This window comes from Rhinoraja longicauda, chromosome 30 (assembly GCF_053455715.1).
Source record: "Rhinoraja longicauda isolate Sanriku21f chromosome 30, sRhiLon1.1, whole genome shotgun sequence".
Taxonomy (NCBI): Eukaryota; Metazoa; Chordata; class Chondrichthyes; order Rajiformes; family Arhynchobatidae; genus Rhinoraja; species Rhinoraja longicauda.
In genome coordinates, this window is record NC_135982.1 from 3,313,984 (window position 1) to 3,338,388 (window position 24,405).

Consider the following 24,405-nt stretch of genomic DNA (forward strand, 5'->3'; position numbering starts at 1 on the left):
TGGGTCGAGACCCTTCTTCAGACTGAAGAAGGGTCTCGACCCGAAACGTCGCCCATTCCTTCTCTCCTGAGATGCTGCCTGACCTGCTGAGTTACTCCAGCATTTTGTGAATAAATACCTTCGATTTGTACCCGCATCTGCAGTTACTTTCTTATACTACCTCCTCTGGCAGTTCATTCCATACACTCATCACCCTCTGTATGAAAAGAATTGCTCCTCAGGTTCCTATTAAACCTTTCCTCTCTCACCTTAAACCTCTGCCCTCTGGTTCTTGATTCCCCTACTCTGGGCAAGAGACTTTGTGCCTTCACCCTGTTTATTCCCCTCATGATGTTATATACTTCTATAAGATCACCACTCAGCCTCCTGCATTCCAAGGAATAAAGTCTTAGCCTGCTCAACTTCTTAGTCTTAAAGTCTTAAAATCTCAAAGTCTTAGCCTGCTCAGACCCCCAGGTCCTGGCAACATCCTTGTAAATCTGCACACTCTCTTGTTTTACAACATCCTATATAGTAGGGTAACCAAAACTGAACACAACAATCCATATACAGCCTCACCAATGTCTGTACATCAGTAACATAACATCACAATTTCTATACACAATAGCCTGACTGATGAAGGCCCATGTACTGAAAGCCTTCTTGACCACCATATCTCCCTTTGGCACACTGTTCAATGAACGACGTACCTGTACTCCTAGATCCCTCTGTCTCACTACACTCCCCAAAGCCCTGCCATTCACTGTGAAGATGCTGTCCTGGTTCGACTTCCCAAAAGAAACTTACCCTCATGGGCATTAAACTCCAATAACTATTCCCCAACCCATTGCCAGCTGATTAAGATTGTGCTGTAACTTAAATAACCATCTTTGATACGACCCACACTTGTTTTGCCTTGCAGCTCTTCTTCAATAGAGGCACAACGTCAGCCTCCCTCCATTATTCCTTCACCTCACCAGTGTCTAATGAAGATTCACATATCTTAGCCAGATCAGCTGTAATTTGCTCTCTAGCCTTCCACAGTCCTCGGAGATATCTGATCAGGCTGGGAGATTTATCTACCTTCCTATGCCTTAGCAAGTCCACCACCCCCTTGGCTGTAACACAACTGTCCTCAAGACATCTCCATTAACTCTCCTATGTTCCCCAGTCTTCATATTTTTCTTCATGATAAAAACAGAAGAGAAATACTCACTGAAGACATTACCCATCTCCTGCAGCTCCACACATAGATGACCGCTTTGGTTTCTGAGGGGCACTATTCTGTGTAGTCACTCTCTTTCCCTTCAGGGTCTTATAAAATATCTTTGAAAGGTCCTGAACATTATCTCCCAGAGCCATCTCCTGCCTCCTTTTTCATCTCTTGATTTTCTTCTTAATTATGCTCCTTAGTTCCTGAAACTCCTCTCGGGATACACTTGATCCCAGTGTCTATACCTGTCCTGTGCGTTTGTCATTTTTCTGACCAGACCCTCAATTTCTCACATCATCCAGCCTTCCTTATGTCCACCTGCCTTGCCATTCACTCTAACAGGAACATGCATGCCCTAACCTCTTGTCACCACTCTTTTAAAACCACCCCATTTCCCAGACGTTCCTTTGCCTGCTAACAACCTACTCCGATAAACTTTAACAAGTTCCTATCCAATACCATAAAAATTGGCCTTTCCCCGATTCAAAATTTTAATTAGACACAAAATGCTGGAGTAACTCAGCGGGTCTGGCAGCATCTCTGGAGAGAAGGAATGGGTGATGTTTCGGGTTGAGACCTTTCCATCACCCATTCCTTCACTCCAGTGATGCTGTCTGTCCCGCTGAGTTACTCCAGCATTTTGTGTCTATCCTCGGTGTAAACCAGCGTCTGCAGTTCCTTCGTATACATCAGAATTTTAACTTATGGGTCGTCCCTGTCTTTATCCATAACTGTTTTAAAGTGAATAGAACAGTGGTCGCTGGTCTCAAGAGCCTCATCCACGAACACCAGTCACTTGTCCTTCCTTCGGCACGGTGGCGCAGCGGTAGAGTTGCTGCCTTACAGCGAATGCAGCGCCGGAGACTCAGGTTCGATCCTGACTACGGGCGCCGTCTGTACGGAGTTTGTACGTTCTCCCCGTGATCTGCGTGGGTTTTCTCCGAGATCTTCGGTTTCCTCCCACACTCCAAAGACGTACAGGTATGTAGGTTAAATGACTGGGTAAAATGTAAAAATTGTCCCTAGTGTGTGTAGGATAGTGTTAATGTGCGGGGATCGCTGGGCGGCGCGGACCCGGTGTACCGAAGGGCCTGTTTCCGCGCTGTATCTCTAAATCTAAATCTAAATCTATTTACAAAGAGTAGATCAAGCTTTGCCCTCTCCCATGTGGGGCCCTCTACATATTGCCTAAGAAAAATTCTTGAACACATTTGACAAATGCCACCCTGTCTATGGCCATGGCACTATGACAGTCCCAGTCAATATTGGGAAAATTAAAATCCCCTACTATAACTACCTTATTAGTCTTGTAGCTGCCTGTAATCTCCAGGCATATTTGTTCTTCTTATTCTTGTTGACTATTTGGGGGCCTGTGGTAGTACATTCCCAACAAGGTATCACAAAAAGGTTGGATTCGGCAAGCTCACTGGAGCTCTCCCTGACTACTCACATCTGCATTCGGAGCGTACCAAACAGCCATCCCAACCGTACTGAGACCAAAGAAGAGCTGCAAAAAAATACCCTGCCTTCTTGTGCTGTCGCCCTCTGCTTAGCCTTCGGGCCGAAGCTACTCGAGTCAAAACCTCAGCTCCTACCCACAAACACAGCACACAGCCTCTCCCAACACAGCCACTGCCAAATGGCTGCTCCACTAGTGCCTGCCTTCCATTCTTCACCAGGAGGCACCGTCACTCCTGGACACTGACCACTCCTCCTCCTCTCAGCTGCTCACGCAACAGTGAACATAACCCTTCCTCAAGCTAATGGCTGCTTATTAAACCCCCTGCCCTGCTCCTCCTCTCAGCTGCTCATGCTACAGTCAGACCTCTCTTGATGTTTCCTGGTGTTAAATTTATGTTTGGTGATGATCCGAGAAAAAGATACAATTTCTATCTTGAGATTACTGCCCTTGGCACTGCATCCAGAATGTGTAACTATCTGGGAAATCTAAGGGAGGTGAGAAGAGATTGGGGGCAGGAGGGGTGGTGAACAGGAGAGATGGTGGTGGGAGGATGCTGAGGATGTAATGGGAAGAACCAGCAAGCCATCCAGGAAAACGAGGTTCTCATCCTGGGCACAGAGAGGTGGATAGACACAGCCAGCAAACCCAATGAGGAGCACCATCATGGAGACAAATGGTTTATTTTGATTTGGCAGGAGAGACGGGAGGCATGGTGGCATTCAAAGTTACTGAATTACAGCGCCAGAGAGCCAGGTTCGATTCTGAGTACGGGTGCTGTCTGTGCAGAGTTTGTACCCTCCTCCTGTGACCTGCGTGGGTTTTCTCTGCGATCTTCAGTTTCCTCCCACACTCCAAAGGTGTAGGTTAATTGGTTTGGTATAAATGTAACATTGTCCCTAGTGTGTGGCGGATAGTAGTAATGTGCAGAGATCGCTGGTCGGTGTGGACACGGTGGGCCCAAGAGCCTGTTTCCACGCTGCATCTCTAAACTAAACTAAAAAAAGACTAAGAGAGGATACAAGTTAGAATATCACAAACAGCCATTGTAGGGTCTGTACACCATGTTTGGACAGATACCTGTAAATAATGCATCTTATCCTCTTGCATCTCCCTCATTGGGTATACTTGTGGAACCCCCCTTTCCAGCACTGAGAAGTCGTATTTGGCAATGCGGTCCACTGTCAGAATTTCAGGGGTGCAGTTATATTCGTAGGGTCTTTCATAGAAAGATTCAGGGTGAATTGCTCCATCTTGATTGTTTTCTGCAACAAAGAAGTTAATTTCATAGGCTGCTCAGATTTGAAGTTGTAAAGTGGCAAACTAAAATAGGTGTTCTTCAAAGTTTGCAATCCCAACGGAGTTTAAAATTAAACAATTGCAAAGCCAGAGTGCCTAATGGTGCATGGGAACAACTCAATGCTTTACCTGGCAGACACTGGTTATTTAAGGAGGAAGACACAGACCGCTGGAGTAACTCAGCAGGTCAGGCGGCATCTCGGGACAACATAGATGGGTGACATTTCGGGTCGGGACCCATCTCCAGACAGCCTCCTTCTTCCTGGCTATGTGGACCAAAAGGATTGGTCCAAGTCAGCATGGATTTATGAAGGGGAAGTCATGCTTGACTAATCTTCTGGAATTTTTTGAGGATGTGACAAGTAAGACGGATGAAGGGGAGCCAGTGGATGTAGTGTATCTAGACTTTCAGAAAGCCTTTGATAAGGTCCAACACAGGAGATTGTTGAGCAAAATTAGAGCACATGGTATTGGGGGTAGGGTATGGACATGGATAGAGAATTGGTTGGCAGACGGGAGGCAGAGAGTGGGAATAAACGGGTCCTTTTCAGAATGGCAGGCAGTGGCGAGTGGAGTGCCGCAAGGCTCGGTGCTGGGGCCGGAACTATTTACAATATATATTAATGATTTGGATGATGGAATTAGAAGTAACACTCGCAGGTTTGCAAATTACACAAAGCTGGGTGGCAGTGTGAACTGCGAAGAGGATGTTAAGAGGTTGCAGGGTGACTTGGACAGGTTGAGTGAGTGGGCAGAATCATGGCAGATGCGGTATAATGTAGATAAATGTGAGGTTATCCACTTTGGTGGCAAAAACAAGGAGGCAGATTATTATCTCAATGGTGTCAGATTAGGCAAAGGGGAAGTGCAACGAGACCTGGGTGTCCATGTACACCAGTCACTGAAAGTAAGCGTGCAGTTACAGCAGGGAGTGAAGAAAGCTAATGGCACGTTGGCCTTCATAACGAGAGGATTTGAGTATAGGAATAAAGAGGTCCTTCTGCAGTTGTATAGGGCCCTGGTGAGACCACATCTGGAGTATTGTGTGCAGTTTTGGTCTCCTAACTTGAGGAAGGACATCCTTGCTATTGAGACAGAGCAGCGTAGGTTCACGAGGTTAATCCCCGGGATGGCGGGACTGTCATATGAGGAAAGATTGGAAAGACTGGGCTTGTATTCACTGGAGTTTAGAAGGATGAGAGGGGATCTTATAGAGACATATAAAATTATAAAAGGACTGGACAAGCTAGAGGCAGGAAAAATGTTCCCAATGTTGGGGGAGTCCAGAACCAGGGGCCACAGTATAGGAATAAAGGGGAGGCATTTAAAACTGAGGTGAGAAGAAACTTTTTCACCCAGAGAGTTGGGAATGTGTGGAATTCTCTGCCACAGAGGGCAGTGGAGGCCGAATCACTGGATGAATTTAAAAGAGAGTTAGATAGAGCTCTAGGGGCTTGCGGAATCAAGAGATATGGGGAGAAGGCAGGCATAGGATACTGATTGTGGATGATCAATGAATGGCGGTGTTGGCTTGAAGGGCCAAATGGCCTCCTCCTGCACCTATTTTCTATGTTTTCAATGTTTTTTTATAAGGAATTTAATTTACAAGGCCTGGATAGCGTGAATGTGGAGAGGATGTAGCCACTAGTGGGAGAGTCAAGGACCAGAGGCCATAGTCTCAGAATTAAAGAACCTACCTTTAGAAAGAGGATGAGGAGGAGTTTCTTTAGTCAGAGGGTGGTGAATCTGTGGAATTCATTGCCACAGACAATGAGGTTGTCAATGGATATTTTTACGGTGGAGATTGACAGATTCGTGATTAGTACGGGTGTTAGGGGTTATGGGGAGAAGGCAGGAGAATGGGGTTGAGAGGGAAAGATAGATCAATCATGATTGAATGGTTGAGTAGACTTGATGGGCCAAATGGCCTGATTCCGCTCCTAGAACTCATGACAGGCTGGATGGCACAGTAGTGCAAGAATGAGTTCAGTGTGGAGCTTATGCACATTGTAAGAGTTTGGCCTTCACAGAGCACAGCACTTTTCCACAGATCAGGCTGTGTGCCACACACTGGGTCCTACACAAAAACAGTAGCACTGCACAGTGGGGTGTAAATGTGTCTCAGCTGTACAAGCTGGATGAGCTCCTTCACACTGCACGGGATGGTTGCAGATATTGCAGTGCATGGAGTCGGCATGCAGGTGAGGGTTCTCAATGCTGCTGCATACTGCAGGCACAGGCTAGGCTCTGCCTCGCAGGTACTGAGACAAAGGACTTAGACAGAACATCCACACTGTACATCTGCTGGAAATCTGAAATTAAAACGTTCTATAGGTGTACAGGCTTTGCTCTGCCTCAGACGAACTGAGACAGAAGACTGAACTAACCACAGGCTTTGCCACTGGAGGCTGTGGAGGCCGAGTCAATGGATATTTTAAAGGCAGAGATAGATAGATTCTTGCTTAGTACTGGTGCCAGAGGATGTGGGGAGAAGGCAGGAGAGTGGGGTTAGGAGGGAGAGATAGATCAGCCATGATTGAATGGCGGAGTAGACTTAGTGGGCTGAATGGCCTGATTCTGCTCCTATCACTTATGATCTCATGACCTTACGACTGAAAATGGATAGAAAATTTGCACAGTAAAGCAAAAATCTGCTGGAAATCTGAAACAGAAACAGAAAATATTGGTAACACTTAAGTCAAACATGCATGTCCAGCAATGTATTTCCAATATTTTCTGTTTTTATTTTAAAACATCCACATTAGACAGAATGGAGCCCATGATGTTAATGCGACATCCGAATGGGTAAGCATGTTATAACTCGGCAAGACACAGTGCAATGTGAGCGACGGTGTTGGAATTCACCCGCGCAAGGAGTTTACCTTCATCTGTGTCATCGTTGGACATGATGGCCACACATTTCTCCCAGACACTTTTCACGTCGGCCCTGTAGCGGTCACAAGCCCAAAGGAACAGGGGGAGAAGGATGGACTGTACGATGGAGCACCACAGGAAGCACAGCACCATCCACGAGTACGAGGTGTCGTACTTGAGACTGGCAAAGCTCACCACCTGAAAAACAACAGCAAAACCTTCATCAGCAACCAGGAGAACCTACACATCTCCAAGCATTCCCTTTCAAACACCATCGCTATATCAACGTTGGAGATTTGATGCCTTAATCTCCCTCCTTCATCTCGGCTACTGACGGCACTGCTGAGATACAGGTTTATAATGAAGATAGACACAATTGACAATAGGTGCAGGAGGAGGCCATTCAGCCCTTCAAGCCAGCACCACCATTCACCGTAATCATGGCTGATCATTCTCAATCAGTACCCCGTTCCTGCCTTCTCCCCATACCCCCTGACTCCGCTATCATTAAGAGCTCTATCTAACTCTCTCCTAAATGCATTCAGAGAATTGGCCTCCACTGCCTTCTGAGGCAGAGAATTCCACAGATTTACAACTCTCCGACTGAAAAAGTTTTTCTTCATCTCTGTTCTAAATGGCCTACCCCTTATTCTTAAACTGTGGCCCATGGTTCTGGACTCCCCCAACATTGGGAACATGTTTCCTGCCTCTAAGGTGTCCAACCACTTAATAATCTTATATGTTTCAATAAGATCCCCTCTCATCCTTCTAAATTCCAGTGTATACAAGCTGCTGGAGTAACTCAGCGGGACAGGCAGCATCTCTGGAGAGAAGGAATGGGTGACATTTCGGGTCGAGACCCTTCTTCAGGTTTACAAGGTTGGCCGGAGTTTAGTTCTTCACCCATGCATCTAAACACAAGCGGCCACTGCCAATGGGCACCACCCACGAGTCACTCAAGGTTTCATCCTTAATCTGTCACCTACACATAGTCTGAAGCCCCGCGACCAGTGTGGGTATAAACCTTTGATCCCAGCTCAGCTTTTCTACCTCAAAAGCACGAATTAGCTCCAATTAATACACACTGCAGATGTCCTGCGTAATTGATTCAAGTTCAAAACTGGAGACACAGGGATATTTTATACCGATCATAGAGACAGAACGAGTTAGGAGAGCCTTAACACTGGCCCCTCAACCAACTTCTTCTGAAGAGACCTTTTAGAAAAGAGGCCAACATAATCTTGGACCAGTCACACCCCATTCACCCCAGTCACCCCTCTTCCATCCAGCAGAAGGTACAAAACCTTGAAACACACTGCACTAGATTCACAAACGGGTTCTACCCCGCTGCTATCTGACTCTTGAATGGATTTCCCATAAGCTATCAATGTATTCCTGATCTTCCAACCACCTTATCTTGCACTTTCTTTTGAGCTTTAACACGATATTCTAAACTCCGTTTCCTTTCCACTATTACCTGTTGTACTCAAGTGTGGTTTGGTTGAACTCGTGTCAGATGATATTCCTGGACAGTACGCAACTCAAAAAGTTCCTCATTGTATCTCGGTACACGTGACAATAATAAGCCATACCAAAATTCACCTGGAATTTCCTGGATTCAAGCCATCTTGCCTGTCTAGTGAACAGGGAAGAGTGAACATTTGCAGGCTCATTCCACCAGTGACTTTAAACTAAATGGACATCAAAGTCCCAAAATATTTATCCCTCAGTCAATGAGACCAGAATAGAAAGTCTAGTTGATGGCCCCACTGTTTCTAGCACCTTACAGCATACAGGACTAATCTGGGTTCGTTTTTGGTTTACTGTGTACTGTGTACTGTGTACTGTGTACTGAGATACAGGGAGAAACATGGCTTTGTGGGCTGTCGAGGCAAATCACAGCAAACATGAGTATATCTGGTAGTGCAAAAGAGAAAATAAATCGAGTGTAGAATATAGCGTTATTGCTACAATGAAAGTGTAGATTTTTAAAAAGATGCAAGGGTCACAACAGGATAGATTGGAATATCAGGAATGCATCTTTAGCTTATGAGAAGCCTGTTCAAGAGTACGATAATCGCGTGGAAGAAGCTATTCCTGAATCGAGTAGCATGTGCTTTCAAGCTTTTATATCTTCTGCCTGACAGGAGATGGGAGACGAGGGAATGCTTGAGGCTTGAGGGGTCCTTCATTATGTGGCTGCTTTTCATCTAAACTTGGAGGCTTTTGCGATACTGCGCAGAAACAGGCCCTCCGGTCCACCCGGTCACCGCCGACCAGCGCTCACCCACTACATCACCATCTACACTCACCCACTACATCACCATCTACACTCACCCACTACATCACCATCTACACTCACCCACTACATCACCATCTACACTTACCCACTACATCACCATCTACACTCACCCACTACATCACCATCTACACTTACCCACTACATCACCATCTACACTCACCCACTACATCACCATCTACACTCACCCACTACATCACCATCTACACTCACCCACTACACTAGCACCATCCTACACACGAGGGACAATTCACCATTTTTTTTTAACCAAAGCCAATGAACATACAAACCTGCACGTCTTTGGAGTGTGGGAGGAAGCCGGAGCACCCAGAGAAAACCCATGCAGTCACAGGGAGAACGTACAAACTTCGTACAGACACCACCCGTGGTCAGGATCGAACCCCAGTCTCTGACGCTGTAAGGTAGCAACTCTACCGCTGCGCCACCGTGGAGTCAATAAAGACTCCGCTGAACAGATTTACAAAACTGACATGTCAAGATGGATTATTTCATCTCAAGACCTTGTGAACCCTAGGATTCAAACTCGATTCTTAACCCATCGATCTAGCAAATGCTGAGCATACATTCAATCCAGTGTAGGATGTATGGAGCCAGACACATTGGACCCCTCACACCATCTATTTTCTCCTCTCTCCTGTTTGGTGACTCTCAGAGACACAATAGACAATAGACAATAGACAATAGGTGCAGGAGTAGGCCATTCAGCCCTTCGAGCCAGCACCGCCATTCAATGCGATCATGGCTGATCACTATCAATCAGTACCCCGTTCCTGCCTTCTCCCCATACCCCCTCACTCCGCTATCCTTAAGAGCTCTATCCAGCTCTCTCTTGAAAGCATCCAACGAACTGGCCTCCACTGCCTTCTGAGGCAGAGAATTCCACACCTTCACCACCCTCTGACTGAAAAAGTTCTTCCTCATCTCCGTTCTAAATGGCCTATCCCTTATTCTCAAACTGTGGCCCCTTGTTCTGGACTCCCCCAACATTGGGAACATGTTATCTGCCTCTAATGTGTCCAATCCCCTAATTATCTTATATGTTTCAATAAGATCCCCCCTCATCCTTCTAAATTCCAGTGTATACAAGCCCAATCGCTCCAGCCTTTCAACATACGACAGTCCCGCCATTCCGGGAATTAATCTAGTGAACCTACGCTGCACGCCCTCCATAGCAAGAATATCCTTCCTCAAATTTGGAGACCAAAACTGCACACAGTACTCCAGGTGCGGTCTCACCAGGGCCCGGTACAACTGTAGAAGGACCTCTTTGCTCCTATACTCAACTCCTCTTGTTACGAAGGCCAACATTCCATTGGCTTTCTTCACTGCCTGCTGAACCTGCATGCTTCCTTTCATTGACTGATGCACTAGGACACCCAGATCTCGTTGAACTCCCCCTCCTCCTAACTTGACACCATTCAGATAATAATCTGCCTTTCTATTCTTACTTCCAAAGTGAATAACCTCACACTTATCTACATTAAACTGCATCTGCCATGTATCCGCCCACTCACACAACCTGTCCAGGTCACCCTGCAGCCTTATTGCATCTTCCTCACAATTCACACTACCCCCCAACTTAGTATCATCTGCAAGGTAGACACAAAATGCTGGACCCTTGGGTCTCGACCCAAAACGTCACCCATTCCTTCTCTCCCGAGATGCTGCCTGAGTAACTCCAGCATTTTGTGTCTACCTTTGGTTTAAACCAGCATCTACAGATCTTTCCCACACATTTTGCCGCTCCACTGCGAAATCTCCTCAAGGCATGTCAACTTTGAAGAAGTTCTCCTCCTCTCTGTGACAAGAGATCAGGAGTCTGAAGAAGGGTCTCGACCCGAAACGTCACCCATTCCTTCTCTCCCGAGATGCTGTCTGACCAGCTGAGTTACTCCAGCATTTTGTGTCTACCTTCAATTTAAACCAGCATCTGCAGTTTTTTTCCTACACAACTCCACGGTTACCAGGCTCCCTGCTGTTTGAGTGGCCGAGTAGACACCCTTCAATTGAATATTGGCAATCTTTGACATCCAAATCCAAACCCCTTATCCCTCTGAAAAACAGAATACTTCCTCAAACTTGTACACAACAAGATTTTATTAAGTAAGCTGTCAATAATTTTCTCAGTGTGAGTGCAATACTTCTTTCTATTACACTAATGGATTCTGTTCATTCACAAAGGCTTTCAAGTTAAATTCACAGAGTGCTCATCACAACTATTAGTATTGGTCGGTAAAATCGTAAATCAAAGAAAATGATTGTTATTAAGAAAGAGTGACTTAAAGTAATTACTTGCAACATTGATGGATTTTACCTAATCCAGTGAAAGAAAAGCTGAGCATGAATCACATCTTTCACTTCACACTGATCAGAGCAGTGAATGACTCACAACACCATGATGTGAACCCTTGCAAGTGCCACAGTGACATCACCAAGGTTAATACTGGATTAAGAATTAAGTATCAAAGGCATGTCAATGAGTCATGAAACAACAGGGCCACTATTAACAAAATACAAGATAGTTATGTACTTTCTGACCTCCAACTTGTTTCAATGACTATCATGTTTAATTCAGGACACACTCTCTCTAATGCATACACCAAACACAAGGTGCCTGCTGAAATGATTTATCTCATCTTTACTGACACTATTTCCACACATAATAACTGACAGTATCTGAGCATGTTGAGGAATTTGGTACGTTCAGCGGCCAAGCAAAAACCAGAGTCAGCCTCACCAGAGGCAGGAGCCAAGTAGGCAGCATGCAACTTCAAGCTGGGAGAAGCCTTAGAAAACAAAAACGTTTATCGCCGGCCGCAATGTTTTGAAATGCTTCCACTCATTGTCTCTTGAAGTGTCTGCCATCCTCTCCCAATTTCCTGCATGAGGTGAGTTAGGGGTCGAAAAGGTCGTGAACAATGACCTTCGTAGTTACCTCACGGTTAAACAAGGAGGACATCGCGCAGGAAGATACTGGAGCCACGTGCGATTTAAAGAGTCTCCACTGGGTGATCCATCTTTTTCACCAACACTCCATGTCGATTTGCCAACATGCCGCACTGATAAGTGGATGCTTTAATCTAGACATAGATTCCATGGAGTATTGATGTCATCTCTCTACTAAAACTCTTGTTTGTTTGTTTGTTTGTTCCTGAACTCCAGCCAAAACGGTACACGATAGCGTGATAATTTTAGGCCCACTTTACTCACCGTCGTCCCTTTGGTGCTAACGGAAGAAGTTTCATTGAAATCGGTGTTATATTTTTAAAGTTATTCACATTATAAAGTTTAAATCTATCTCCTAAGGAGGGAGGGAGGGATGGGGGTGGAGGGAGGGGGGAGGGAGGGAGGGGTAGGAGGGAGGATAAGGGGGGGTTGAGGGGGATGGAGTGGGGGGGAGGGGAAGGGGGAGGAGAGGGAGGGGGAGGGGAGGGGGAGGGAGGAGGGAGGGGGTGGAGGGGAGGGGGAGGGAGAGGGGGGGGAGAGGGGAGGGGGGGGGGGTGGAGAGGGTGCTGCACCAATGCAGGAGGTTTGGGCCCAACGGGTCCACTTGGTCTATAGAATTATATAGCACTTACTTAAGCCTAACTCATCCAAGCCGACCAAGATGCCTTCTCTAAGCCATCCCCAAGGAATAAAGCGCCAGCTTGGTTTAGTTTGGAGATATTGCATGGCCACAGGCCCTTCGGCCCACCCAGTCCAAGCTGAGCATTGATCACCCATTCACACTAGTTCTATGTTATCCTAGTTTTACACTCGACACATCAGGGGCAATTTACAGAGGCCAATTAATCTACCAACCTGCATGTCTTTGGAATGTGGGAGGAAACCAGAGCACCCGGAGAAAACCTATGCAATCACAGGGAGAACGTACAAACTCCACATAGACAGCACCCATAGTTATGGTCGAACCCGGGTCTATGACATTGTTAGGCAGCAACTCCACAGCTGAGCTACTCCCCCAATTCTCCCCCAATAGCTCAGGCCCTCAATTCCTGGCAACATCCTCATGAATCTTCTTTCCAGCTTAGTGACATAAATATGGAGAAGATGTTTCTTATTGTTGGAGACTCTCGAGCTACAGATTACTGTTTAAAACCAAATCTGAGAGGCCCTTATTTTGAGTATTGCATGCAGTTCTGGTAAGTACAGCACAGGAAAGATGTCGAGGGTTTGGAGAGGGTACAGAGGTGGTTTACCAGAATGCTTAGGATTAGAGGGTTTCAGCTACAGAGAGAGTTTGGATGAACTTAGGTTGTTTTCTCTGGTACGTCAGAGGTTGAGGGGAGACTTGATAGAAGTATATAAAATAATGAGCGGCAAAGAATTGGGCCGACAGTCAGAACCTTTTTCTCCTCAGGGTGGAAATATCCAACACTAGAGGGGATAACTATAAGGTGAGAGGGGGAATAGAGGGGGAATAGAGGGGGAAAGTTTAATGAGGATGTGCGGTCATGTTGTTGTTTTGCAATGTGTGGTGCGGGCTTGGAATGCATGACACAGGGGGTGATTAGGGCAGACACATTAGTGATGTTTAAGTTGCTTTTACATAAGCACATGGAAGTGCAGGGAATAGAGGGATGGGGGTCATGTTAATTGACCATAGTATATGACCCGTAGATGGGTTGAAAGGAAGCAGATGGGCAGGTGAGGGAGAATAGATTACAGAGACATAAATGGGTGAGGTTATAGATTGCTCTTAGAGCCGGCATAGACGTGGTGGGCCAAATGGCCTCCCATGTCAAAAGGGAGAGGATTCTAACAAATCTAGTGCCGGTTGTGGGAATAAACATTTGTTTTGAGTGTAAAGATTTTGTTACACTTGCAATAGTCCCGGGGAGCCGGGCACATGGCAGGAGTGTCCCGGGAGGGCGCGCACGCGGGGGGAGTGCCCCGGGGAGGCCGCGCACGTGTGTCCCACGGAGCCGCGCACGTGCAGGAGTGTCCCGGGAGGGTGTGCATATGGTGGGAGTGTCCCACGGAGTCACGCAGGTCCGATCCACGTACCGAACAACCGCGATGAGCAGAACGACGACTACTGGGGCGGCCCGGTAGGCCCGGCTCGCCCCAGGGGACTGTAGTGAATAGGGGTTGCCAACTTCCTCACTCCCAAATAAGGGACCAGGTGACGTCACTGCCCCGCGCCACACGTGACCTCACCCAGCCAGCAACCACGTGCGTCACCAATGGCGGCCGCCCGGGCCGGGAGGCGGGTTGCTATGCAACCTCTGTTATGCGGCGTCAGGGTCTTTACAGTCCGATGTAGGAAAAAAAACTGCAGATGCTGGTTAAAATCGAAGTAGACACACAATGCTGGAGTAACTCAGCGGGTCAGGCAGCATCTCGGGAGAGAAGGAATGGGTGACGTTTCGGGCCGAGACCCTTCTTCAGACTCAACTCTTCAGGGTCTTGACCCAAAACGTCACCCATTCCTTCTCTCCCGTGATGCTGCATGACCCACTGAGTTACTCCAGCATTGTCTACCTACACTGTCCGGGACTGCGCCGGCCCCCGGGCCGCAGTGTCCGGGCCTACACTGTCCGGGCCTACACTGTCCGGGCCTACAGTGTCTGGGCCACAGTGTCCGGGCCTACAGTGTCGGGGCCTACAGTGTTCTCCGGGCATACAGCGCCGTCCGGGCCTACAGTGTCCGGGCCTACAGCGCCGTCCAGTGTCCGGGCATACAGCGCCGTCTGGGCCTAATACGGGACAAACCAATTTAGCCTAAAATACGGGATGTCCCGGCTAATACGGGACAGTTGGCAACCCGCGTGGTGAAGCCGGACAGCAAGGCCTGTCTGGGCCGAGGAAGCCTCAGTGGTGGCGGTGATGGGAGCCTTGGAGGCAGTGGGGCCTCGTGGTTGATGAGTGTGAGGGGGGAAGGGGAAGACAATGGGGACCGGGCTTGGGGGGACCACCGTGAGGGACGGTGGGATAACAAAGGGGGACCCGGTGTGGGGGAGGGGGGCGGCACTCTAGTTTAGAATCCTCTGCCCAGGGGATAAGTCTGTTTGTTTGTTTGTTTGTTTGTTCGTTTGTTCCAGTGAAGGCGCTGTGCACACGGCAGCCAGCCAACAGTCGCTTGTCTTTTTCTGCTTTGTTTTGTATTTTTAATTTGAAGTTTTTGTGCACCTTGCTGTGTGTTGTGACTCCGGGGATGAATCAAGGTTTATCGTATCGTATCGTAATTGGGGCTTTTGCGATTCAGTAGTCACAAAACACATTGAACTTTGTTCCTTCAACTATTCTAAATGCCTCTCACGATCACAGACTGTCAAAAAACTTTCAAACAACTTAACGAATTAAAAATAATGAAAACCATTAAAGATAACAAATCAACTTTAGAATATTCCACTGGCGTAAATTGATTAAAAGGATAAATGTTCATGATAACAAGGTTAAACAATCCATTTATCTTTACAGTGGATGAGGCCACACTTAATGTAAGCCTGTGTACGAAAATAACTGCAAATGCTGGTACAAATCGAAGGTATTTATTCACAAAATGCTGGAGTAACACAGCAGGTCAGGCAGCATCTCGGGAGAGAAGGAATGGGCGACGTTTCGGGTCGAGACCCTTCTTCAGACGGATGTCAGGGGGGCGGGACAAAGGAAGGATATAGGTGGAGTCAGGAAGATAGAGGGAGATCTGGGAAGGGGGAGGGGAAGAGAGGGACAGAGGAACTATCTAAAGTTGGAGAAGTCGATGTTCATACCACTGGGCTGCAAACTGCCCAGGCGAAATATGAGGTGCTGTTCCTCCAATTTCCGGTGGGCCTCACTGTGGCACTGGAGGAGGCCCATGACAGAAAGGTCAGACTGGGAGTGGGAGGGGCAGTTGAAGTGCTCAGCCACTGGGAGATCAGGTTGGTTAAGGCGGACTGAGCGAAGGTGTTGAGCGAAGCGATCGCCGAGCCTGCATTTGGTTTCGCCGATGTAAAAAAGTTGACATCTAGAGCAGCGCATGCAATAGATGAGGTTGGAGGAGGTGCAGGTGAACCTCTGTCTCACCTGGAAAGACTGATTGGGTCCTTGGATGGAGTTGAGGGGGGAGGTAAAGGGACAGGTGTTGCATCTCCTGCGGTTGCAGGGGAAAGTGCCCGGGGATGGGGTGGTTTGGGGAGGAAGGGACGAGTGGACCAAGGAGTTACGGAGGGAACGGTCTCTGCGGAACGCAGAGAGGGGAGGGGATGGGAAGATATGGCCAGTGGTGGGGTCCCGTTGTAGGTGACGGAAATGTTGGCGGATGATTTGTTGGATCCGCTGGCTGGTGGGGTGGAAGGTGAGAACGAGCCGGATTCTGTCCTTGTTACGAATGGGGGGAGGGGGAGCAAGAACGGAGCTGCGGGATATAGAAGAGGCCCTAGTGATCTACAATGGAAGAGGGGAAGCCCCGTTTCCTGAAGAATGAGGACATCTCTGATGCCCTAGTGTGAAACACCTCATCCCGGGCGCAGATACGGCGTAGACGGAGGAATTGGGAGTAGGGGATAGACTTTTTGCAGGAGACAGGGTGGGAAGAAGTGTAGTCCAGATAGCTGTGCGAGTCAGTGGGTTTATAGTAAATGTCCGTCACTAGTCTGTCTCCAGTGTGGAGATGGTGAGGTCCAGAAACGGGAGGGAGATGACGGAGATAGTCCAGGTATACTTAAGGGCAGGATGGAAATTGGAAGTGAAGCCTGTGGTTGGCATCAACCCATTGTGATTCTGGCCCTCAGCTCAGCGACTGACAGGATGCTTTGAACTGACCTCCAGTGTGCTCCACATTTACACAGGCAGCAGTGCTCCAGTGCAGACGTCCGGGACGCACTGATGCATGAACTGCACTCCACAGAATCGATGGTCGATTATCAACGCATTATTTATCATAGATAATGCACCTTGATGCGCTGAGGATGGGGGTTAGAAGGTTGAGGGGGAACCTCATTGAAATTTACCGAGTAGTGAAAGGCCTGGATAGAGTGGATGTGGAGAGGATGTTTCCACTGGTGGGAGAGTCTAGGACCAGAGGTCACAGCCTCAGAATTAAAGGACGTTCCTTTAGGAAGGAGATGAGGAGGAATTTCTTTAGTCAGATGGTGGTGAATCTGTGGAATCCATTGCCACAGAAGGCTGTGGAGGCCAAGTCAACGGATATTTTTAAGGCAGAGATAGATAGATTCCTGCTTAGTACGTATGTCAGGGGTTATGAGGAGAAGAACATATCATCACATCCCTGAATAACAATCAAAATAATTCAGCGTACAATGAAGTCTGCTGTTACTTGAAAAATCAGAGCTCCCTCTCTCTCTTTGTCCCTCCCTCTCTTTGTCCCTCCCTCTCTTTGTCCCTCCCTCTCTTTGTCCCTCCCTCTCTTTGTCCCTCCCTCTCTTTGTCCCTCCCTCTCTTTGTCCCTCCCTCTCTTTGTCCCTCTCTCTCTTTGTCCCTCTCTCTGTCCCTCTCCCTCTCTCTCTCTCTCTCTCCCTCTCTGTCTCTCTCTCTCCCTCACTCTCTCCTTCTCTCTCCCCTTCTCTCTCCCTCACTCGCTCTCCCTCTGTCCCTCTCTGTCCCTCTCCCTCTCTCCCTCTCTCCCCCCCCCCTCTCTCCCTCTCTCTCTCCCTCTCTCTCCCTCTCTCTCCCTCTCTCTCCCTCTCCCTCTCTCCCCCCTCCCTCTCCCTCTCTCTCCATCGCCCTCTGTCCCTCATGGATGAGGAGAAATATGACAAGAAAATCACAGGATGTCACACCTAGTTCCCTGGTTTTGATACCTGATGAAACTCATTCCCTGCACCACATGCAGCACTGTGCTGCTAAAGCAAATAACGAACGTAATGGTGGCATGCTGGACATGTAGTAATAGTGACACAGCGTGGAAACAGGGCCTTCAGTCCAACTTGCCCACACCGACCAACGTGTCCCAGCTGCACTATCGCACTTGCCTGCATTTGGCCCACATCCCTCTAAATCTGTCCTGTCCCTGTACCTGTTTAATTGCTTCTTACACGTCACGATAATCCCTGCCCCAGCTACCCCCTCCGGCAGCTCGTTCCATACACCCACCACCCTCTGCGTGAAAGTCATCCCTCAGATTCCTATAAAATCTGTCCCCCTTCACCTTAAACCTGTGCCCTCTGGTTCTCGACTCCCCAACTCTGAGCGAGATCACTGGACTAGTGGATATTTCTAGACTGGCCTGGTTTACTGATTCAGAGACATATATTTAAATTCCACCATGACAACCAGGGAATTTAAATCAGTTAATTAAAAGCTAATCTCAGTAACTGTTGAAATAGATAGTTTTAAAATCTCAAGTGGTTCATTATTGTTCTTCAGGCAAGGAACTCTGCCAGCTGGTCTGGCCTACACCTGTCTCATCAACAATGACGTTGTTGAGTGAGGCCACATGCAAACTGGAGGAACAGCACCTCATATTGGGCTTGGGCAGCTTACAACCCAACACGAGGAACGTTGAATGCTCCAATTTTAGGTAACTAATCAACAGCCTCCCCACTCTTTTTCTCCCCCCTTTCATCCCTGTACCCCACCTGAGTATGCATCCACTTCTCTCACCATCCCGGTTCCCTTCTCCTGCCCCCTATCACCTACATCCATTCCACTGGCCTTTCATTTCATTACTCTTCTCTCCTTATCTCATAACCTTATGTCTCCCTTTCATCTTTAGCCTTTTGTTCATCCATCAATCCCCCTTACGTGTCTCCACCAATCAATTAGGCACAAAATGCCGGAGTAACTCAGCGGGCCAGGAGGCATCTCTGGATAGAAGGAATGGGTGACGTTTCGGATCGAGACCTTTCTTCAGGCTCATCACTTGCCACCAATCACTTGCCAGGCTTTGTCCTGCCTCCATCTCTCTTCTGGCGCACCCCCCCCCCCCTCCAAATACAACCAGGGTCCCGACCAGAAGCATCACTGATCCATGTTGTCGAGAGATGCTGCCTAACTCACAGTTACTACAACATACTGTGTTTACAACTCCTCAGTCCTTCTTCATCCAGTCACGAACACTTAACAAGAGAGAAGACCACAAACAGCGATGGTGGAATCTGTGTGTGAACTTGGAAGGCAAGGTTAATGTATTTCCAACCACTTTCACCCAACAGTGCCGTGGATAATCCTCCTCAGCCACCTTGTGAGAACTCTGCAAAGTAGATGCCCATCTTCAACCAAGTCAACATAAAGAGACATCTGATAGAAGCAGGGACAGTAATGGGTGGAAGGGCAGACAACATCCTGACCAAAGTGCTAAAGACCTCTGCTCTGGAAGAAGTTGCCCCTCTACTCTAGGGAGCTCAATCTGTGGAATTCATTGCCACAGACGGATATGGAGGCCAAGTCTTTGGGTATATTTAAAGCAGAGATTGATAGGTCCTCGATTAGGAAGGGTTAATCCCTGGGATGGAGGGACTGTCAAATGAGAAAAGATTGGAAAGACTATGCTTGTATTCAGTGGAGTTTAGGATGAGAGGGGATCTTATAGAGACGTATAAAATCCTAAAAGGACTGGACAAGCTAGATGCAGGAAAAATGTTCCCAATGTTGGGGGAGTCCAGAACCAGGGGTCACAGTCTAAGAATAAAGGGGAGGCCATTTAAAACTGAGGTGAGAAGAAACTTTTTCACCCAGAGAGTTGTGAATTTGTGGAATTCTCTGCCATAGAAGGCAGTGGAGGCAAATCCAATGGATGAATTTAAAAGAGAGTTAGATAGAGCACTGGGAGCTGGTGGAATCAAGGGATATGGGGAGAAGGCAGGCACAGGTTACTGATTGTGGATGATCAGCCATGATCACAATCAATGGCGGTGCTGGCTCGAAGGGCCAAATGGCCTCCTCCTGCACCTATTTTCTATGTTTCTATGGGTGTCAAGAATGACGGGGAGAAGGCAGGAGAATGGGGTTGAGTGGGAAAAATAGATCAGCCATTATTGAATGTCAGAGTAGACTGGAGGGGCAGAAGGGCCTAATTCTGCTCCGTTGACATATGAACTTATGAACTACTCAAAATGATCTAATGTGGTCAACACGGGGTCCAGTGGGCGATGTGGAGAACTCTTATTTTGGCTTGTGTGTGTTGTTTGGGTTGATGACTGGACATATACCTGTAGAGACATAGACAATAGGTGCAGGAGGAGGCCATTTGGCCCTTCGAGCCAGCACCATCATTCAATGTGATCATGGCTGATCATCCACAATCAGTACCCCGTTCCTGCCTTCCCCCCATATCCCTTGATTCCGCTAGCCCTAACTCTCTCTTACGCTCTTTTGAATGCATCCAGTGAATTGGCCTCCACTGCCTTCTGAGGCAGAGAATTCCACAAATTCACAACTCTGTGTGAAAAAGTTTTTCCTCATCCCTTTTCTAAATGGCCTACCCCTTATTCTTAAACTGTGGCCCCTGTTTCTGGACTGCCCGAACATCGGGAACATGTTTCCTGCATCTAGTGTGTCCAATTCCTTAATAATTTTATATGTTTCTATAACATCCCCTCGCATCCTTGTAAATTCCAGTGAAAACAAGCCCAGTTGCTCCATTCTTTCATCATATGACAGTGCCGCCATCCCGGGAATTAACCTGGTGAATCTACGCTGCACTCCCTCAATAGCAAGAATATCCTTCCTCAAATTAGGAGACCAAAACTGCACACAGTTCTCCAGGTGCGGTCTCACCAGGGTCCTGTACAACTGCAGAAAGTCTTCTTTGCTCCTGCACTCAACTACTCTCGCTATGAAGGCCAACATGCCATTAATAATAATAATAATAATGTTATTTGTCCTATGTAGGTTGCAACAGGGTCAACTGAAATGTATTTGACAAGACAACGGGTCACCTCAGCAGTAATATTCCAAGGATAAATGAGATTTAAAAAATGACAATAGTAAGGTAAAAAGACAATATTAAAAATAGTTTAAAAGACAATATTAAAATAATCAACATATATGATGTGAAAAGTGTTTATGAGTTCAGAAGCCTGATGGCCTGATGGTAGAAACTGTTGTTAAGTCTGGTGGTACGTGCTGCCATACTCCTGTATCGTCTGCCTGACGGTAACAAGGAGAACAGCCTGCGTGCTGGGTGGCTGTGGTCCTTGATGATGCTGCGTGCCTTCCGCAGGCACCGCCGGTAGAAAATGTCCCGAATGGCCGGGAGACAGTTGCCTGTGATGTGCTGTGCCGTCTTCACCACCCTCTGTAGTGATTTGTGGCTGTGGGCAGAACAGTTCCCGTACCAGACTAATGCAGCCCGTCAGCAGGCTCTCGATGGTGCATCTGTAGAAGTTTGTGAGGATGCTGGCGTTCATGCCAAACTTCCTCAGTCTTCACAGGAAAAAGAGCCGCTGGTGGGCCTTCTTTGTTATTGTGTCTGTGTGCAGTGTCCAGGAAAGGTCCTCAGTGATGTGCACACCGAGGAACTTAAAGCTGCTGACCCTTTCAACCTCAGCATCACCGATGTGGATGGGGAGGTGTCCACTCCCCCACTGTCTCCTGTAGTCCACCATCATCTCTTTAGTTTTGCTGACATAGAGAGAGAGGTTATGTTCCTGGCACCAGCTGTTTAATGCCTTTACCTCCTCTCTGTAGGCCGTCTTATTGTTGTCTGTGATGAGACCCAAGATGGTCGTGTCGTCAGCAAACTTTAGGATGATGTTTGAGCTGTGCTTAGCAGTACAGTCGTGCATGAACAGGGAGTACAGGAGAGGACTGAGCACACAGCCCTGTGGTGTGCCTGTGTTGAGGATCAGTGAGGAAGAGGTGTGGCTGCCAATTCTCACCACCTGGGGCCTGCCCGTCAGGAAATCGAATATCCATCCGCAGGTGGAGGTCTCCAGTTCAAGATCAAGGAGCTTGGGGACGGGTTTTGAGGGAATAATAGTGTTGAATGCCGAGCTGTAGTCAATAAAGAGCATTCTCACATATGTATTTCCTTTGTCCAGGTGGGTGAGCGCAGTATGTATTGCCATGGCGATGACCGTCCGTGGCCCTGTTTGGTCTATATGCAAACTGAAGAGGGTCCAAGGTGTCAGGGAGAGAGAGGAGCAGATGTGAGTTTTGACTAGTCGCTCGAAGCACTTCATGACGACTGATGTCAGTGCGACAGGAAGGTAGTCATTTAAACAGGAGGTTACTGGTTTATTTGGAACAGGAACGATGATGGATGCTTTGAAGGAGGTGGGAACCACAGACTGACTCAGAGAGAGGTTGAAGATGTTGGTGAACACCTCTGCCAGTTGATCAGCACACGCTCTGAGGGCCCGCCCTGGAATACCATCTGGCCCAGGAGCTTTGCGGTCGTTGACCTTTTTGAAGGATCGCCTCACGTCTGCCGTTTGTAAGGACAGTGTGGTAGTCCCCCTGTACACCTGTGGACTCATGGTGGGCGCTGTGTTGTCTGCATCGAACCAGGCGTAAAAGGTGTTAAGCTCGTCCGAGAGCGATGCAGTAGGCTGAACAGTACTCCTGTTTTTCCCTTTGTAGTCTGTGACGCAGCGTAATCCACTCCACATTGGCTTTCTTCACTGCCTGTTGCACCTGCATGCTTCCTTTCAGTGACTTATGTACATTGACACCCAGGTCTCGTTGTACTTCCCCTTTTCCTAACCTGACACCATTCAGATAATAATCTGCCTTCCCGTTCTTGTCTCCAAAGTGGATAGATAACCTCACATTTATCCACATTAAACTGCATCTGCCATGCATCTGCCCACTCACACAACCTGTCCACATCACCCTGCAACCTCATAGAATCCTCTTCACAGTTCACACTGCCACCCAGCTTTGTGTCATCTGCAAATTTGGTAATGTTATTTTTAATTCTTTCATTAATATATATTGTAAATAGCTGCAGTCCCAGCACCGAGCCTTGCGGCACCCCACTGGTCACTGCCTGCCATTCTGAAAGGGACCCGTTAATCCCTACTCTGTTTCCTGTCTGCCAACCAATTTCCTATCCATGTCAATACCCTACGCCCAATAACATGTCCACTGTGTGGGACCTTATCAAAGGCTTTCTGAAAGTCCAGGTACACTACATCCAGTAGCTTTCCCTTGTCTATTTTACTTGTTACATCTTCAAAAAATTCCAGATTAGTCAAGCATGATATTCCCTTCGTAAATCCATGCTGACTTGGACCGATCCTGTTACTACTATCCAAATGCGCAGCTATTACATCTTTGATAATCGACTCCAGCATCTTCCCCACCACTGATGTTAGGCTAACTGGTCTATAATTCCCTGCTTTCACTCTCCCTCCTTTCTTGAAAAGTGGGATAACATTAGTTATTCTCTAATCCACAGGAACTGATCCAGAATCTGTAGAACATTAGAAAATGATCACCAATGCATCCACAATTTCTAGAGCCACCTCCTTGAGTACCTTGGGATGCAGACCATCAGGCCCTGGGATTTTCAGCCTTCAGTCCCATCAGTCTACCCAACACCATTTCCTGACTAATGTGAATTTCCTTCAGTTCCTCCGTCACCCTAGGTCCTCTGTCCCCTAGTACATCGGGGAGATTGTTTGTGTCTTCCTTAGTGAAGAAAGAACCAAAGTACCTGTTCAACTCGTTTGCCATTTCCTTGTTCTCCATAATAAATTCACCTGTTTCTGTCTTCAAGGGACCCACATTTGTCTTAACTATTTTTTTCCTCTTCACGTATCTAAATAAACTTTTACTATCCTTTATATTATTGGCTAGCTTACCTTCGTATCTCATCTTTTCTCCCCGTATTGCCTTTTTAGTTACCTTCTGTTGCTCTTTAAAAGTCTCCCAATCCTCTGGCTTCCCGCTCATCTTTGTTATGTTATATTTCTTCTCTTTTATTTTTATGCTGTCCTTGACTTCTTTTGTCAGCCACGGGTGCCTCTTACTCCCCTTAGAATCTTTCTTCCTCTTTGGAAAGAAATGATCCTGCATCTTCTGGATTATTCCCAGACAAACCTGCCATTGCTGTTCCACCATCATCCCTGCTAGGGTCCCTTTCCAGTCAACTTTAGCCAGCTCCTCCCTCATCCCCTTTGTTCAACTTCAACACTGACACTTCCGATTTTACCTTCTCCCTCTCAAATTGCAGATTAAAACTTATCATATTATGGTCACTAACTCCTAATGGTTCCTTTACCTTGAGTTCCCTTATCAAATCCGGTTCATTACATAACACTAAATCCAGAATTGCCTTCCCCTGGTAGGCTCCAGTACAAGCTGCTCTAAGAATCCATCTCGGAGGCACTCTACAAACTCCCTTTCCTGGGGTCCAGTACCAACCTG

The 24,405-nt window shown here is 47.4% G+C and overlaps 1 protein-coding gene across 1 annotated transcript in view; it reads right to left on the reverse strand.

Moving 5' to 3' along the window:
* gpr153 (G protein-coupled receptor 153) overlaps positions 1-24,405 on the reverse strand; it is a 131,574-nt gene that overhangs the window by 10,432 nt on the left and 96,737 nt on the right. The window contains exons 4-5 of the mRNA XM_078425019.1: positions 6,833-7,022; positions 3,732-3,916 (exon numbers count right to left, since the gene is read on the reverse strand). Coding sequence (XP_078281145.1) covers positions 3,732-3,916; positions 6,833-7,022 — 375 coding nt within the window. The remainder of the gene's footprint in view (positions 1-3,731; positions 3,917-6,832; positions 7,023-24,405) is intronic.